A 19,312-nucleotide genomic window follows, 5' to 3' on the forward strand; every position below is an offset into this window, starting at 1 on the left:
TGATTACTGTTTCTTTTTGCATTCCAGCAATTCTTTGTAAATTCAAGTTATAAAATGCCACCTTCTATGAATTTTAATGAAAATAAATCTGTGTGGACTCCTGATGGGCGTAATGGTTTTTGTCTTGGAAAGATTGTAGATATTGGAAGTGATGCCATAACATTGCAATTGCTTGAAAATCCTCAAAAGGTTTGTTATATTTATACAAGAAACTTAACTTGGATTTTTATTTAATGATCAAATTGGTAGATTTTAAAGCAGATTGGTTGCAATAAAAAAATGTTTTCATACTTTAAAAAAATAATAAACAAATATAAAATTGTAAATTAAATATAAAACATTCTAAATAGGTCTTTGTTTTTATATATGATTTTTGCCCAAAATAAATTTTGAGCAAACCCTTACTTAAAAAAAGAGCTGTAGACATATTTATTATCTAAATTAAGCCCTTATGATGCACTAAATTTGTATGGTTGTGATAGTTGATAATAATCAGTGATTGTGAAATTCATAGGCACCAACTTTTGATTTTGACTAAAGGGGCAAACAGAAATGCTAGGAGGCAAAAATTTCCTCCTCTCTTCCATTCCCCTTAATCTACTGACATCTTTTATAAATCCCCCTAACTTCAATAACAACAAAAGAGGCTAATATCTATTTGAAATGCAAAAAATAAGAGAGAAAATTGATTTTATTTTTGATACAAGTTGAAAATAAATAAAAAAGGTACTTGGTAAGGTACACATATTCATTCTAAAGTATAAATGATAACAAATTTGAATTTTTGAGAAACTTAAAAAAAGACGTTCCTAAATGAATAATTAAAAATGTGTTTTTTTTTTAACTTATGAACTAACGATTTTTATAGATAAAGTATTGCTTCAAATGGTTGTCTTTTTTCCATTTATATTTTGTTCTCTGTAATCAAGAGCTTAATTGCAAAACATCTGTAGCTCTAACTTTTAAAACCGACTCAAATTTAAAGCTTCATCTGTATGACCTTGAATGGTGAGTCCTTGTCTTGCAAGTAAGGCAAGAGTGGAATTAATTTTATCGAAAGCTTCTCTTGATTACATCATACATTTTTAGAGCAAGGATGAATTTTGTCTAGATATATTTATACCTTTATCTTTATATGATTCTTTGGTAATATTTTGTCAGTGGTTTACTGATTTTTCAAGCAATTAAATCTTTCAATGACTTTTTTCCAATTATTAAATCCTCCTGTGGTACAAATGAACCTTGAAACTTCAGTATTCTTTTAAAATTGAATTTTTGAATAGTTTTTTTGTTAGGGTTGTTTATAAATTACGCAATGCTAAATTTAAGCAATAGAACAAAAAAGTTCTTCACACGTAGAAGCCGTCAATGCAAAATCTTTGAAGGAATTTAAAAAAATTTATGACAGATTTTATGAAAACTTGCATTGATACTTGAAAAGGCTGTCAAAGTGTGCAATTCACACTTGCTGGTGCTTTTACCAGCTACAGCATTAAACTGATAAAATATTATCATAGGTTATCACAGGGGTGAAAGATTCTCTTGCCCCTGTGCATAAATTTCTGGAGGGGCCACTCCGCCTGTTGCCCCCATGAACTTGGTGCCTATGGTGACATTACAATACAATAATTTTTACATTGAACTTTTTCTTTTTCATATAGCTCTGTTTTACTAAGTTACTTTCTTTTTATTTAGTGTGTAACTGCACCTTACAATCGAGTTTATGCTTCAGAAGATGATGGTGACAAAGACTATGAGGATAATTGTAAGAAATATTTCCTCTATTATTGAAAAATCTCCTGGAGCTTTATTGCTAGTTTTCTGGGTTTTGTTAAACTTTAAGAAACATTTTTATTAGGATGAGGTTTCAATGCTTTGAAAATGTCTAATGTTTAAAATAAGTTTACAATTTGATAGCTTAAATTCAAAAAGTTTATCTTAACACATTGACTACAGATGATGAGTGCAATTGTCATTAGAGATTTTACATACAAATGACAAGTTTACTTATTAAACTTTAGGTGACATTTTTTCTTAATCAAGATTATTTTCCTGGTTTTTAAAGGATTTTATATCAAAGAAGTACTATTACTCTTAAGTATTTTATTTTACAATTCTTTCAGTTATGTTTTTGTAACATATTTTTAAATATCTTTCAGTTATTTTTGTAGCATATTTTTAAAGATAGAACATAAAGTTACAAAAACAAGAGTTTTTACTCTACATTAAGTTAAAAAAATGATTACTTGAATCTTCACTTTCAATTTTTTTTTTCTCTCAGTCATCCAGTTACTAATTTTGTCTACCTTCTAAAAATTCCTTTGGTGCTATTTGGTTCAGAGTTTGGTGCAAACATTTAGTAAAGATAAAAAGCACTTGGTCACTTTGAAAGATTTTGGTAAATGGGGTTTGATATTGTTAGAACATCACATTTGTCCTTTTATTTGTAAAACAACAATATTTTTGTTTGCTCTCCATTTCATCTCACCTTTCTTTAGCTGGCTTGTTTCAAATGTTTTGTATATCCTTTTCTGTCTATTCTCAGTATTTTTTTAGATACCTGACAGGAACCCTGAGAATAGACAGAAAAAAACTATAGATATCTCTGTTGAGAGGTTTTTTTTCAAATCTGATGATGTCAAGCATTTCCCTGTTTAAATAGTTTTTAATCATACCAAGTTTTGCTTAATTAGTTATATTCTTGAAGATTAAATTTTTATAAAAGTTGAAGAAAAGTAAAATCAACTCAAAATGTTTTCTACTCATAATGCAAGGAAAGTATGTTTACTACTCATAATGCAAGGAAATTATTGATTTCTTTCAAGGTAAACCTTTTCTGCAAAAATTTTTATGAGGCAAAGATATTAATCCCATGCTAAAAATCCCTCTGATAAAAACTTTCTAACATAATTGTAACATCTTTCCACAATTCTTGCTTGGATCTTTGCTCCCTATTGCTGTACATCACTCTTTGTGTTTTTAAAACTGTTGTTCTCCTTTGTAGAGGGGGGTGGGGTGGGGTGGGGTGGGGTGGGGTGGGGTGGGGTGGGGTGGGGGTTGGGTGGGGTAGAACAATTGAAGACCGTTTTTTCAAAAGGGATATAAGTCACATTTTAAATATTTTGAAAAAACTAAAAAAAATTAATAATCTATTTAAACTTTCAACAAATAAAAATTTTTCTTTTTGTAAGCGGTAGTTTATTGTGATTTTCATACAAATAATTTTACAATTAAAATTTTTCTTTTTTTGAAGTATACTTATAACGGGTTAAAATGTAAGAAGTTTTTCAAAAAGGGCATAAGTCCACATTTTTTTAGAGAAAAATAAGTATTTGTGACAAAATTATGTTTTAAATTGTTTGCGAATTAAGTTTATTTGGATGGACTTACAAATTTGTAACGTAAGTTCTTAAAACACACCTAATATTTTGACCACCTCATCCCTTGTTACATGATAAGTGAAGACCCTCTCTGTGATTTTTCTTTTTTTGTAAAAATTTAAAATTCATACATACGCTGTTTAAAATATAAAAAACTGTTGTTTTATGCCAGAAATATGTTTAATGGAGATTTGAAAAGCGAAAATATTTTAAACGTTTTTCGATGGTTTTCAGCCATACCAGTTCAAAGCATGCTGCAGATCAGTTTTTTTATTTTCATAAAAATACTAAATTGAGTTAATCAAACATTGGTTAAAGAGTTTTTAAGGAATTAAAGATGCCTATGATATAATTAAATTGTTTAATTAAACATTTTTGTTTTAATTCAAAATTTTACCAATAATTACCATCTGAATTAATTTACTGATACTCCCTTCAGCAGAGACGTCATTAGTACCCCTTTCAGCAGAGACGTCATTAATGTATGAACCCTTAATGTTTGGGACAAAAAATTATTTGAATGGATTTAATATTATATTCTTTTAGTACATATTTTTAGACAATCTCATTTTAAGACAACAATAGAGAACATTTTATAATACAAAAAAACAAAACAAAAGTTTAGTAAAATTATTTTATTAAGTTTAAACAAACGGTTCATTTTCATCAAACTCATCAACATCATTCTGCATTACTCCCTCAATACCATCAAGAATACAGGCATAGAAGTCCTTTGCATCATATGGTACCTCAAAGAAAGCCATTAACTTTTTTACATCTGCTTTCTTTTCCTTTTTGACTTTGTTTTCTAATGGTCTTGGTATTGCTTCAGTCATTTTTGCAAATAACTGTCCTTTTTTTAATAAAGAACTAACTAGACAAGGCTCTGCAGAATATGCACTTTGCACTTCGATTTTCTTTTGAGAGTAAATTATAATTTTCTGATCTCTCATTGGAAATGGCTTTTTTTTTTTAAGAATCTGTTTAGCCATTTTTTGGTAATCTTTAAGAAACCAATCTTCTCCTAGTTTTTGCACTGCTCCATGCTCTGAAAATATTTTGTAATATTCCAGAGGAGAAAGAATGGTTTCTTTTTTGCGTACCACTTTTTCTATACGCCCAAAAACTCGATCAGGAGGTAAAAAACTATGACCCCTGATTGGAAAAAAATGTTTAACAGCATTAAACATAACACTCGTTTCCACAAAGTTTTTCAAACAACACAAAACAACAAAGTTTTTGTTCTGTGATGAACAAGCATCAGAAAATAAATGTAGATCTAATTTCACTTTAGCTCCTCTTTCTGTAATTAAATCTTTTTCCAACTTAGACAAATAGTGAACCAGGGCTGAAGAAACTTCATTAGATCCTCTACCACTCTGAGTTTCCAACCAGGTATAAATAAAAATGTTATCTTTGTTTTGTACTATTTGATCATGTCGAACAAATGTTAAATTATAGAGCCAAATTTGTCGAGCATAAAATACTTCACTAACACTTAATTTAGGAAGTGGTTGGTTTTGTTGCATGTCAAAGCACACTTTAATGACATTTTCATTTTTCTCTTTCATAAGAGAGTAGAATTTTTTTGCTCTTAATTTGTGCAGACGATATTTAGCAAACTCTTCTCCCTTTAACTTTGTATCAAATGTTTTTCTTATCAACTTCTTTTGTGCTTCACAAAAAGAACAGATATCTGTTCTTGGGTTTCCAAATCCAACATTAAACTTTGTGTAAAAAATGTTTTTAAATTTAGAAAGTGATGAAATACCCATATTTTCTTGGTTTCTATGAAGTTTCCAGTTTCTCCATAACTTTACAACATTTAATTCAGGTGAAAGGTACACTCTAACACTTTTCCCTCTCCCATAGTGTGAAACACAACCTTTATATTGACTTATAAAATTCACTATTGAATTGGTGATTTCTTTATCACCTATCGTTTGTCTAAATCCTCCGCGTTTTTCAGGTCTCAGACACCCATTTTTAGAGTAATATTTTATAAGATTATGCAATCTTTTTATTCCAACACATGTTATGGAAAGAAATGTTTTTTTACAAACTGGAACTGTTTTACAACTTCTGTCAGCAATACTGTAGTTTATTGAATGTTTTCTCAAACAAAAATATTCATTCCTTGGCCTGTGTCTTTTAACTTGAGTTAATTTAACAAACTTCAGAAGAAAATTATTCTGTTTAACTTTTAATTCTTCATTGTACAGCTTCTGGAAAAAACCTAAAAAAAATTTTGGTATGTCAAGATTGATATAATAAAGAATTATTTGTATTTTAAATTCATAGTATAGATTGAAACTCATAGCTAACTATAATAATTCTGAACTAACAAAAGTGGCTAGTGTAATACAACTGAGCTCACCAACAATATCCAGGTTGCCAAGATTGCCTGCTTTACATCTTTTGTTGTTGTGCCTACAAGCTATGACAGGTAATTTTCCAAGAGATGAATATCTCTGGCGTTTTTTCTCTCCTGTTTTGCTTATTTTCGATCTTTTCCGACCATGTCCAGGGGTTAGAGAGTAAGAAAATATTTCCAGTTCTGAATCTATTATTTTAGATACCATTTTTAGATAAAATTTGTTACGGAAGTTGCTACTGCGCAAGCGTGAACTTAAGTTTTTGCTATACTTTTTTCTAATGCTGGGACTTATGCCCTTTTGAAAAAACTTGGTGATTTTAATATTGAAAGTAAAGTGGATAAATAATTTTCTATCCATGTTATTATAGTTAGATTTGTTCCATTTACACTATAGAATCCAAAAGTAAAAAAAACTCGATTTCAGCAAAAATGGACTTATATCCCATTTGAAAAAACGCTCTTCAATTGTTCTGCCACAAAATTCATTTTCCAGATCAGAATCCATTTTAGAACACAAAGAAGAAGTTTCACTAAACTCTCATCCAAAAAATTAGCTCATTACATTTTTTCAATCATCATTCATGCTTCACATGCCTCTTCTCTAGTGTCAACAACCCACTTTTTATTTACTCCACAACCCAGCCTTTTTTATCTGCTACATCAATTTTTTTCAATAACATCATTCATGTAAATGTTATTAAGTTGGCCCCATGTTGATTGAGAAAGGCAGCATACAATATATAATTCAATTTTCTAAGGCAATACCTTATTCTGTTACATAATTTATTGAGACTTTCAGCTCACTTTCTATTATTCATAGTCAACAACTGTTTTTGGTGATGATAATGCAATGTTGTGATATTAGGCCAAAATATATATTTGCCATTGGAATAATGTTTTTTGATGAAAGGAGTAATTTTCTTGATGCACTCATTTAAGAAGATTTCCTGACTGCATGATCACTTTTTCTGAATACCAGTATGCTTATCCCTTATATCTGCAAACATGCAGATATAAGCAGTTTTTGTTCAAATTTAGCATATTTAACTCTTGAAAGTCTTTGTAAAATATTGCTTGAGTAGAAGTTGTTATGTGCACTGTTATGTGCTGTGTGACAAAGTGAAATAAGATTCATTGTCGAAGATAAACAATTTTCTATATGATTTTCTCTAAAGATGAGCACTTTTATTTGGGCTGTTGCTTTTTGTTTATTGCTTCACTTTGGAATTTGATGAATGTCTTATTTTTCAATACTTTAGATATATATAACTGGGTGCACTTGAATTTTTAAGCTGCTTGATATTGCAATACTCTATCTTTATGATTGAAAATGACTTTCGAAAGCTAATTTGTTTGTGGTCATTTGACTGCAAGTTATCATCTGTTACTTTTGAAAAATATTTATTAAAATAATTTTAATGACATTAAATGTGTTTTATGATGTTTAAGATATGTTACAATGATATTGATACATTTTAAGAGTTTCTGTTAGATATTTTTTCTAAAAATATTTTTAGAACATTTTTATTGGGTTCTGATGTGCAAAATAAATCTAAAATGAACAGTAATTTTAAATTTCTTAACATAACATACTAAAATCTGCTTTATAAAATTATAGGTTCATTGATGCACTTGAATGAGGCAACACTATTACATAACTTAAGACTTCGGTATAAGAGAAATAAAATATATGTAAGTATTGATACTATGCACTTGTACTGTTGTCTTTAACTAAAAACCTTAATATAGATTTAATTAAGTTCTTCTAAACTTTAAAATGTAAAAGTAGGGTTGGAAATTTTATAAAAGTATTGCACACACTGCTGAGATATGTTTATATAAATGACCACTGAAAGTGCTAAGTCATGTCTCTGAAGAAAGAAAAAGAGATATGATATGATATGAAAAAGAGATGAGGTATGTTTGAGAGATAGATATGTTTGAGGTCAGGTAGCAAGAAAAGAGTTTATTTTGTTTTTCTTATAATAAATTCAATTAATATTGAGAAAGCTTTTATATGTAAATTTTTTAAAAAACATTTAAAACTTGTATTCTTTGTTTTGAACTCATCAAATGTATATTTTGAAGCCAAAAAATCTGAAATTTTCAAAACAAACAAAAAAGTAGCAATCTTGAGAACTTTGCTTCGTTGTATTTTTTAATTAGAACTTTTTTATATAACTTGATTGATTTTTTTTTATTTCTTTTTTTTTTTCAACACTTAGCAACAGTTTTTAGTAATATTATTACTTTTTAGTGAAATTAAATTTTAGTAATATTACCTTTTTTAACATTTGACATCCAAAACAATTAAAATCCTATTTTTTTGATTTTTTAAAATCAAATATTTTTTTCAGACATATGTAGCAAATATCCTCATTGCTGTAAATCCATATCAGGAAATCTCTGACTTGTATACAAAACAAACTATTTCAAAGTACAAAGGAAAGTCTTTAGGAGTTCTACCACCTCATGTTTTTGCAATAGGTAGTTTTATTGTAGTTTTTTTATACTGAGAAAAGAAGTACTACTTAACAAAACATTTATCTTACTATCATTAATTTTTTTCTTTTGTTTTTAGCTGACAAATCATATCGAGATATGAAAGTTTTAAAACAGAGTCAATCTATTATTGTCAGCGGTAACTGTTTGTCTCATTATGTCACATTTAGATTGTTTAGAATGTTGAATATTTTAAATTAAACTGTTGTTTATTGGTTTTAAGGTGAAAGTGGTGCTGGAAAAACAGAGTCGACTAAATATATTTTAAGGTATAAGTTTATATACTACTAAAGAAAAAAGGAACATAGGATTTAGTTCATAACTTACCAATTTTATGCTAACCCATAGTAAATTTTTGTTATTGAAGTGGGGGGGGGGGGGTGATTAAAGTGTTAACATTTAAAATGGTTTCTTTTTTTAAAGATACTTAACAGAAACCTGTGGAGCAAGTACAAGTATTGAACAAAGAATTCTAGAAGGTAATTTTTCTTGCTAAAATAATCTGTTAGATTTTTTAAAATTTAGTTTTTAAAAACTTGTTATATAGATAATAAACTTAGATAAATTACAAATGATTTAAGTTTTAAAATCTTAAAATTTAAAAATCTAAATTATTGATAATATTTACAATTTCAGTTATTTTTCTTTTGTCACCTTTTACTTGATTTTTTTGTCTCCTAGCCAACCCTTTGCTTGAAGCATTTGGAAATTCAAAAACTCTTCGCAACCTGAACAGCAGTCGGTTTGGAAAGTATGTAGAAGTCCATTTTGATGCTAAGGTAATTTATTGTTTGTAGTTTCAGTTTATGAATGGAAAAAGCTGTTTGAGGGAGGCCTAAAACCAGTGACAATATCTATAAAGCAATATTTATTCAGCAGATGTATATTCATTTAATGTTATTAGTTGGATTTTGAAGCATAACAACGAAGTTTAGTACCAAGAAAAACAAGAAAAAAATGTTGAAAATTGGGGTGCATTTTTATTTATGATTAATTGTTTAATCAACTAATCAGTTATCTTATTGTAAGTACTATCATATACTTAAAAACATGGCTACACAAAAATATACAGGCCTTAGCTTTCAAATATGCATCAATTACATCTTTCAATATAGAGTGAGGTTTGGCCAGGAATACTAGCATTTTCAAAGCAAATAAAAAAAGTTTTTTTTTTTCAAAAGTTTTACTAAAAATTGATTTTTTTTTCAGATTTAAACTAAGGTTCTTCACGGAAGCAAAAGTTGAATTTTCGATAAAAAAAAAGTTTTCGAAACTCTATTTTTGTTTCGGTAAGTTCGAAATAATTTCAAACTAATTAATTTTGCATCGAAACGATTTTTTCATTTCGAAATTGTCAAATTTGTTTCGAAATATTTTTGCGATTTCGAAATTCTAAAAATATTACCGAAACGATTTTTTACCTTCGAAATTCTAAAATTTGCTTCGAATTGTTTTTGCGATTCCGAAATTCTGAAAATAATACCGAAACGATTTTTTACCTTCGAAATTCTAAAATTTGCTTCGAAATATTTTTGCAGGGATTAGAACCCCAAAAGTTCTTTTACAGGGATTAAAACGCTCAGGATAAGATAGGGGTTTGATATTTTGTGACATTTTGCGGAAAAGGGAGAAGGGGGATCTGAAAAGTTTTTTGCGTGACATAATTTGCGAATGACCACTTACCTCTACACGGTGAAATGTTTCATATAAAATATTAGCCCTCTCAAAGTGAATAAAACCTACCTATAGCAAAAGCTGCTAAAGTGTTTTTGTTTACAATTTAAATTGTAAATTTTGAACGTAGAATTTTTAAAATTTTTACTATTCAAATTTTTACTTATTAATTATTGAATGAAGATGCTTAAAAGCATCTTCATTCAATAATTAATATGATGGAGGGAGATGCTATATTTTAATTTTCAATTTAATATGAAAGGAAAGGGAGTAAATATTTTATTCCGGCTCTGAAAAAACTACATTCTATTCAACAGTCATATTTGCTTTTGTTAACAAAATAAAATTAAAAAGATTTATAATGTTCAATCAAATAAAAAGATATTAGAAATACATGTATAAGTACTACTATTTAACTAAATCGACTTTTAGTCGATTAGTAGAAAATCCAAAGTCGATTACATCGACTCTTAGATTTTTCAAAGTCGACTAATTTCGACTTTTAGTCGATTTAGTCTTAGTCGATAACAACACCAGTTTAAACACTTTAATTTTAAATTTGCATAACGTAAGTTTAAACTTTAGATTTAGAATTTTTATAGAACTTTATAGAACTTTATAAAATTTTATAGAATTTACATAAAAGTTCGTGCGCTTTTCCTAAATGATATAATTTAAAAGTTATAATATGCAATTCCTTTAAGGCCTGTAACGCACGTATATGAAACCATTGTTGCAATGTAAACGGCTAATTACTCTCTTGGGATTATTTAGATGAGATTTACAGCGATTTCAAACAATTATATTTATACCTTAGCAATCTTTTTGTTACATAACTAAAAATTTTAGTTCGAGTTGTTGAGGCAAGATCAAGTTATTAGGTTTTAAAGATTTACTAAAAACACGTGTTTTACAACACATTTTTGGCCATTATGGATAGTAAAATTAAAAAAAAAAAATTAGCTGTTTTTTATTTCATTTTAATATAAATTTATTCTCATCAAAAAAAAAAAATCATAATTTTGATTACTAAAAAAAACAACTTGTTTTCAGTTGTGTGCCACCTTAAATTTACCAAGATAGTATTATTTTGCCATATATATATATATATATATATATATATATATATATATATATATATATATATATATATGTATAATATATCTATATATATCTATATATATTATTCATATATATGTATATATGGCAAATTATTATATATATATATATATATACATACATACATATATATATATATATATATATATATATATATATATATATATATATATATATATATATATTATAATAATAAAAGGTATACTTGCCGAAAAACCCCGTGGTAAATTATTTAGGCACCCGGTTATTTTAATATTATTATGCAAATAAAATATAAGGTATTAAAATTACTTTTTGGAATAAATTTAACTTTCCAAAATTCTTTTTTTTTCTTCTTGTAATTAATTTCACTTTTCGAAATTCTTTTTTTTCTTTGGAAAATAATTTCACATTTCGAAATTTTGTTTTTTCTTTCGAAATTAAAATCAGTTTTCGAAATACACTTTTTTTTTTCGAAGTTAATTTCACATTTCGAAATTCTGTTTTTTCTTTCGAAATTAATTTTACTTTTCGAAATACACTTTTTTTTTTCGAAGTTAATTTCACATTTCGAAATTCTGTTTTTTCTTTCGAAATTAATTTCACTTTTCGAAATACACTTTTTTTTTTCGAAGTTAATTTCACATTTCGAAATTCCGTTTTTTCTTTCGAAATTAATTTCACTTTTCAAAGTACATTTTTTTATTTCGAAATTAATTTCACATTTCGAAATTCCTTTTTTATTTTCGAAATTAATTTGGCTAGTTCAATTATTTTCATAAGTTTTTATAGATTTCGAAAAGAAAGAAGTATTTCGGTACCGTTTTAATCGAAAATTTTCGAAATTTGCAATTTCGATAATGAACCCTAATTTAAACACTTTTTTTTTTTTTTTTTTAAGTGCATAAAGTATGTTTTTAAGGGCAAATTTGTGCACTTAAAACAGTTTTTTAACAGCATATTTTTAGTTGCCCTACTAAAAGTTGTTGTTAATCTCAAGGAACTATTTTTCATTTTTTTCCCCTATAAATTTTATTGTAACTATAATAAATGTTAAGTGACTTTTTGCTGCACTTTTTTACTTCTGTTATGTAAAAAAGAATGCAACTCCTGCTTTTTTTCAAAATAATTACCATAGAAATCTTTATAATAACAGCTTAAAATGCTTAGTGAATTATATTTGTTGTTCAAATCTGCTTTTCACAATATTTTTTCTCATTGCACTAAAAGGAAGATTTTTAATTTTGAATAAATCTTGTTTCCTTAAAAATCCAGTTTAGTGGCATTGAATGAAGAGAGTTTTTATCACATTTCTATATATTCAATATATTTGTAAACTAAAATAAGTTTAACAACAAAAAAAAGTAACCAAAGTTCTTAATTTTACTTTATGGAAAATGGGCAGAAGTAAAATTACTCTTATTTTTAAAAAAAAAAAACAGTTTTTTTAAGTATTTCCCCCTCCCTCCCCTCCCTCCCCTCCCCTCCCCTCTCCCCCAGTCTTAGGATGAAAGCCTTCATTTTAGCTCTGCAAATCCATAATTGCTCTGTTGGCTGTTCTTGTTGTTGCAGAAATAATGAATCTACAAAAATTCAATTTTCTTTATTTATTATAGACTACAAGTAAGATAAAGATGAACTAATTTTGAATGTAAAAGTGTCATTTTAACAACTATTCTCTTGGATTGTTCCAAGTCAAGATGATTTGACATGGAACAATCCAAGAGAATAGTTGCAGAAAAATATAAATATTAATTAGTATTTCCAAAGCATTATTTTAAACTATATCAGTTTTTGCTGTATTTTGTTGCTGTATTTTGTTGCTGTATTTTGTTGCTGTATCAAAATGCAATAAAGTGTAAAAAAATTTTTTAGGCTAATCTTTCTGGTGCATTTATTTCTCATTATCTTTTGGAGAAGTCTCGTGTATGTAGGCAAAATCCTGGAGAAAGAAACTATCATATTTTTTATCGAATGTGCACAGGAGCTCCTACTGATATGAAGAAAGCACTGGGGCTTTCTGAACCAGAGTCATTTAATGTAAGTTTTATTTATTTAGTATTTTGCTTCAATGATAGATTCAGGTTCAAAAATCTTGCTTATTTCCAGGCTGTAGATACTTCTTTATTTCTATGTCTTTGCTCTAAAACTTATTTTACTCAACATCATTTTATTTCAGTACTTGAACAAAGGTTCATTGAATGAGAAAGATTTAAATGATGCTAAAGATTTTACTCTTTTGGATAATGCCATGAATGCAGTTGGCATTACGTTGACACAAAAGTCTGACATTTATCGGGTAACAGCAGCTGTGTTACACCTTGGGAATGTTGAATTTCAAGAAAATATTAGTGATAAAAAAGGTGCTTTTTTTTATTACTTATGAGCTCTCTTTTTTTAATGTTTTTTTTTTTAAAAAAACTTTTTTATTTGCAGGACAGGGCAAAACTTTTTATTTGCAAGAGTTTGATTTTAAATTAATTAAAATTTTCTTTAATGCTGGAACAATATTTTTATTTCTAAAAATTTTATTTTTAGGAGGATGTCAAGTGACTCCAAGGTCAGATAAATCTGTATCAAATGTTGCAAAACTTCTTGGTGTTCAAGTTGATGAACTTTTAATGGCACTTTCAACAAGAGTTATGATGACTGCAAAAGGTGGAGGAATGGGAACTATGTATAAGTATGGTTTACTTTTAAAAAGAATGTTCTTTTTTTTTTAAAACCTCATTTACTTATTTTTGTCATAACTTGATAACTCTATGGCCATTAAATTTGATGTACTTGATTTTAGAATTCCTCTAAAACCAGAGCAGTCAGCTGCTGGAAGGGATGCTCTGGCTAAATCTATATATTCTAAACTTTTTGACTACATTGTGGGATGTGTGAACCAATGTTTTCCTTACCAATCATCTCAAAACTATATTGGTGTTCTTGATATTGCTGGATTTGGTATGTTATTTTTTATACCAAGTATACCATCGACAAATTGTTCGTGCATTTATGCTTCAATGCTTTACTTCAATGTTTTTAGATATTTTTTTTAACTTGATAAATTTCAGAGTTTTTCGAAATTAACAGCTTTGAGCAGTTGTGTATCAATTACTGCAACGAAAAGCTTCAGCAGTTCTTCAATCAGCGTATTCTAAAAGATGTATGTTAAAAATTTAAATATATGCATTTTTTTTTTACTTCTTTATTTCAATGTAGTAAATGTTTTTTTTTTTTGCATATAAAGCTATCAGGCTTGTACACACAGTTACCAGGCTATCATATTTGTGTACCTAATTGAGTAGGTTTTAATATTGTGTATTTTTAGCAATTCAACAAATCCATGTTTTATATTTATACAAAAATCTGCAAATCAATATGTGATAATCAGTTTTTACTGTTGTAGCTAGGCCAGACATTATTACATTCACATTTCTTCATTACTGTAGTTGCATCCATATATAAGCAATACACACAGTAGTAACTCTGCAGTTACTACTGTGTTTATTGCTGCCACAACCATCCCAATTATCATAACCTCAACAAACATTCTCTAGTGAATACTAGCTAAACACTTTAATTAATAATAGTGATTTTTGGCACTGCTTAGTGAGTGTATTGATTTTACTCTTTCCCAATTATATTTGTTTGATTGTTAAGAGTGGGTTTCCCACTGCTGCAATCCTCATTTCATTTTTTTCCATTACTAAATAATTGGCTTCCATTTTTGTTGTTATTTACTGACACCTTGATTGAGGTCTGATGTTCCTTCAGGTTTATTTATGGATTGGATTTTTACGTCTTTATGAATAGAGTGCTTATTATTATGTGGGTTTACTCAAAACATCACAATATTATATCACAAAATATTATATCAATTAAACCAGTAAACAATTTTTCTTTATGTTCAAAAATTGAAGGAAAATATAAAACTTTTTTTCCTAAGTTTTTCTTCCGTTTTCTTGGGGACCAGAAAAGAGCTTCTGTGATACCTAAATTTAATAGTTTTAGGAACTTTTCATGACAATTTTTAATCTAAGAAGATAAGTTCACAATATTATTTTTTTTTTTTTTTTTTTTTTTTTTTACAGATAAAGAGACAACTAAACTTAAGATGATTGCTAAGATACGAATAGTTAAAACAGTTTCCTAATATTTAACTCTCATAATAAATTTACAGTGGTAATTTACATAAATTTACAATAGCAATTGTTATTGTATTAGTTAAAATGTTATTTAAATCAAGTATTTAATTAATAATTTATCTAAAAAAAATTGCAAATAAGCTCCATAAATTCTTTATAATTTTTTAATATCTAAAACAAGGTAACTTTTCAGATAGTTAACTCAAAAGATTATCTTGAAACTAATTTTAACTAAAAAACACTTTACCCATATTTTTAATGTGTTAAATCTGTTAAATATTTGTCATGAGTTGTTTAATAAGGATATTTGTTCTTACTGTCTTGTTTTATTATCCATATTTTATTTTTTGCTTTATTACATTTCTTACATTTTTTTAGGAACAAGCATTATATGACAAGGAAGGACTTGGCGTTAAGAATGTATCGTATGCAGACAATAAAGATTGCATAGGTATTTTCTATTGGTTTTTTTTTTTTTTTTAATGCTTGTTAATGTTGATTCTTATATTAGCGCAATTAATTTAGAACTATTTGAAATGAAGAATATTGGAATAATGGACTTGCTAGATGAAGAAATGAAATTCCCGTCACCAAGTGATGTACATTTCACAAATGAAGTTCATGCAAAAAATAGCAAGCATTTCAGACTTGCTGTAAGCATCAAATTTTTTTGGACCTTACTTTGTATTTCAGAATGTAATAATTAATGTGTAAGTAGTTCAGTATTAAATTTTTTTTTTTTTTTTAAGATTCCACGAAAGTCTCCTCTACCCATTCATAGAGCAGTAAGGGATGATGCAGGATTTTTGATACGGCACTTTGCTGGTGCAGTCTGTTACCAAACAGTAAGTAGCTTGCTGTATTAATGTAATCTTTAAGTAACATGAGTTTAATTTTAGGAATATTATCTCACAGTTAAATTTCTTTTTCTTTTTTATTTTCCTTTAGGTTGGTTTTTTAGAGAAAAATAATGATGCGTTGCATGATAATCTGGAACAGTTACTTCTGGAGTCCTCTGACCCATTTATAAAAAATTTATTTCCAACACCCAAATCAGCCACCAACAAAAGTAAAAAGCTTACATTTGAAAGTGTTGGCATGAAATTTAGGGTAGGTTTACTAATTTCAATTTTGATGAAATTTGCTATTCATTAAAGCTATAATAAAATTCCTGGATTTGTTTTTTATAGAATCAACTTGAGTTATTGATGGAAAAATTGAGATCAACTGTAAGTTATTTTTAAACGAAATGCTTTTTTAAAATTACATTTATAAAAACTTTCAATAGAACTTTATAAATACTTTTTGTTGATGATGATAGTTTTTTTTGTTTAATTTCATAAATTTTGTATGAATTTTAGTTTCATAAATTTTGTATGAATTTTAATTTCATAAATTTTGTATTAAAATTTATGTTATTTCATATATAGTTTATTTATATGTTCATGTAATATTCCCATCCAACATAAGATGTCTTTAAGACAACTTTAAGGTGTCTAGACAACTTTAAGATGAGTTAAACACGGTTTACACTAATACATTATACTGCTGAAATTTTAAAATTTTTAATGGTAATCCTTGCTTTTTAAATTTAAGAGATTCTTAAATTATAAGAATTCGTTTGTAAATAAGTTTGTTTAGTGCATGTTGTTTTTAATACTTTTATATTTGTTCAAATGTTTGTTTTGATATTTTTAGTATTCAAATTTTTAGTTCAAAATTTTTAGGGTTCAAATTTTATTCGTTGCATTAAACCTAATGATGCAATGAAAAGTTGTGATTTTGAAGGTGGTCAGATTCTCAGTCAATTGCAATGTGCTGGAATGGTCTCAGTCTTAGAACTTATGCAAGAAGGATATCCATCAAGAACCTCATTTACAGATCTCCACAGCAAGTAAGATTTTTTAATTAGAAAACTTTGTTTTTGATGACTAAATCAACTCCATAACAAATGTTTTTGTGATTTTTTTTAGTGTAGATACTAAAATCTCTCAAATTTTATGTTTCTTTAAAAAAATATTACTTTATATATAGATATAAGACGTATTTGCCTGAAAAACTGAGTCGCCTAGATCCACGCACATTTTGTCAAGCTTTATTTAGAGCTGTTGGAGTTGAAAATAGTAATTTTAAATTTGGCATGTCTAAAGCCTTCTTCAGACCTGGAAAGGTATTTCTTATTTTAAAAAATATGTAAAAAAGTAGAGAATGTTTGAAAGTAAATAAAGTTTTAACATAAAATAGTAATATGCTTGAAAATATCTGAATACTTTGCATTCAAAAATTGTTTTTAAATGTCTTGTAAATTGTGCAAATTATTTGTATTAGTTATTATATTATGTTAACATACTGCCTTGTAATCTTTTGTGGAATTTGTGGTATTGAAACCTAAAAATATAAATTGTTAATGCATAAATTTAAACTACTGATTCTGTTGAAAATATCTGTGTTGATAAAAATATTAATTTAACACACTTTTTTTAAATACACTAGATTGAAGCATTACCTAATTTCTTAATCAATTTAACTCATAGGGCCTAAATTTGTCATAAAAATGCAACCATCTTTTCTTTTTTTTTTTGCACTTTTTGTTAACTTATAAATATTGTTCATAAGAAAAGATAAAGCTTATAAATATGGAAGTTATTAACAGTTTTTGTTGATTATAATTGTTTTTTATTTTTGTTATTACAATTTTTGGTAATTTTTGTTTGACTTTTAATGGAAAAATCTTTAATGAAAAAGGTTTTTTGGCAAAATTTGTTTACAACCTAATGTGTCAGTGATAAGTTTAGTTTTAAGTGTGTAAAATGTAAATTTTGATTGTTCTAGTTTGCAGAATTTGATCAAATCATGCGTTCTGATCCAGAAACATTAAATGCCCTAGTATCAAAGGTTTTAAGATGGATTGTTGTGCATCGATGGAAGAGAACTATATGGGGAGCTATATCTGTCCAAAAGCGTTAGTTAACATTTTTATTATTTCTTGCTTGCTTTATTTCATCAATCAGTTATGTAAAGTTTCTTAGATCTATTGATAATTTGATGTTAAATGTACTTATAGTTTGTGCTGATAGAAAATTTTTATTAACTTTAGTTGCAAACAAAATTAAGTATCGTCTTGAAATGCTTGTGCGCATTCAAAAAACTGTTCGTATGTTTTTGGCAAAGCGCAAGCACAAGCCAAGGTTAAACTCAATTAGTAGATTGTTTGATTTTTCAACTTGATTTTTCATTTTCAAAAATTCTTTTGTTTTTATTGATTGTTGTAATGCTTTAGCTCACAGTTTGATTTTACAGATATAAAGCTTTAGCTAAGATGAGGAAACTAGATGGCCAATTGAAGCAACTCATGGAAATGGGTATAATTTAACATACTTAATATTATTTATTTGAAAAAATATTGATGAAGTTAAATTACTTTTTTTTTTCAGTTGGTTGATACAGTTTTTCTTGTGCGAAATAAACTTTTTTCTACTTTATTACGTTTATAATTTTTATTACACTTATAATACTTTTATTTGTGCACTTTCAGTTTCAATGCTAAATAAAGATAAAGATGTTTTTCACAAACAAGTTCAAGCCCTTGTTCATGATGTTAATAATGCAGTCCAACAAATTCAGGTAGTTAAACTTATTTTTCAATTTGAAAATTTTATAATTCAATATTTTTTTATTTTTTTTTTGAAATATGGTTTTGTGAATTAATTGCTATTGAATATATACTTTTTTATTTTAGAATACCATTATGTCAGAAAATCAAATGACAACCTGCTATAATGAGCTTGTTCAACTAATTTCTAAGCAGTTAAATGTTCTGCAATCTCAAATGTCAGCACAACAAGAACAGGAAAAGGTCAGGAAACTGCAAGAACAAATGGACCTTGAAAAACAAAAACAAATTAAAGAAGATGCTCTAAAAAAACAAGAAGAACAATCAAGAAAAGAGTAAACTTTCATGTTCTTTGTTTTGTTTTTTTTTGTTGTTTTTTTTTCAAATGTTTTTATTAAAAACAAGTAAAAACATTCAAGTTCTGTAAAATTTCCGTAAAGATTGAAAGTCATGATTAAAGCTATTTGTCAGAGTTTTTTGTTTTCTGATTATTCATGTAGCTATGAAATAAGTTTGAAAACTTTTAACTTTA

The 19,312-nt window shown here is 27.3% G+C and overlaps 2 protein-coding genes across 2 annotated transcripts in view; one reads left to right on the forward strand and one right to left on the reverse strand.

Moving 5' to 3' along the window:
• Positions 1–19,312, forward strand: part of LOC145180610 (unconventional myosin-VI-like) — a 25,281-nt gene continuing 5,969 nt past the window's right edge. Inside the window, exons 1-25 of the mRNA XM_090081317.1 lie at positions 1–189; positions 1,696–1,765; positions 7,376–7,449; positions 8,115–8,244; positions 8,339–8,398; positions 8,483–8,528; positions 8,683–8,738; positions 8,941–9,038; positions 12,907–13,071; positions 13,211–13,394; positions 13,570–13,714; positions 13,826–13,983; positions 14,094–14,185; positions 15,546–15,618; positions 15,693–15,820; positions 15,917–16,012; positions 16,116–16,277; positions 16,358–16,396; positions 16,895–17,061; positions 17,202–17,337; positions 18,000–18,129; positions 18,265–18,355; positions 18,468–18,529; positions 18,703–18,791; positions 18,907–19,115. Coding sequence (XP_089937443.1) covers positions 55–189; positions 1,696–1,765; positions 7,376–7,449; positions 8,115–8,244; positions 8,339–8,398; positions 8,483–8,528; positions 8,683–8,738; positions 8,941–9,038; positions 12,907–13,071; positions 13,211–13,394; positions 13,570–13,714; positions 13,826–13,983; positions 14,094–14,185; positions 15,546–15,618; positions 15,693–15,820; positions 15,917–16,012; positions 16,116–16,277; positions 16,358–16,396; positions 16,895–17,061; positions 17,202–17,337; positions 18,000–18,129; positions 18,265–18,355; positions 18,468–18,529; positions 18,703–18,791; positions 18,907–19,115 — 2,795 coding nt within the window. The 5' untranslated portion in view covers positions 1–54. The remainder of the gene's footprint in view (positions 190–1,695; positions 1,766–7,375; positions 7,450–8,114; positions 8,245–8,338; positions 8,399–8,482; positions 8,529–8,682; positions 8,739–8,940; positions 9,039–12,906; positions 13,072–13,210; positions 13,395–13,569; positions 13,715–13,825; positions 13,984–14,093; positions 14,186–15,545; positions 15,619–15,692; positions 15,821–15,916; positions 16,013–16,115; positions 16,278–16,357; positions 16,397–16,894; positions 17,062–17,201; positions 17,338–17,999; positions 18,130–18,264; positions 18,356–18,467; positions 18,530–18,702; positions 18,792–18,906; positions 19,116–19,312) is intronic.
• LOC149890780 (uncharacterized) lies at positions 3,921–6,184 on the reverse strand. The gene is made up of 2 exons (XM_090081320.1): positions 5,758–6,184; positions 3,921–5,616 (listed from the first exon to the last, which is right to left on the reverse strand). Exons 1-2 carry the CDS (start codon positions 6,113–6,115, stop codon positions 4,025–4,027), a joined length of 1,950 nt encoding a protein of 649 aa, XP_089937446.1. The 5' UTR covers positions 6,116–6,184; the 3' UTR covers positions 3,921–4,024.

The sequence above is a fragment of the Hydra viridissima genome, unplaced genomic scaffold (genome assembly GCF_058129835.1).
Source record: "Hydra viridissima isolate aposymbiotic clone 2 unplaced genomic scaffold, HvirCarnegie_v1 scaffold_3, whole genome shotgun sequence".
NCBI classification, from domain to species: Eukaryota; Metazoa; Cnidaria; class Hydrozoa; order Anthoathecata; family Hydridae; genus Hydra; species Hydra viridissima.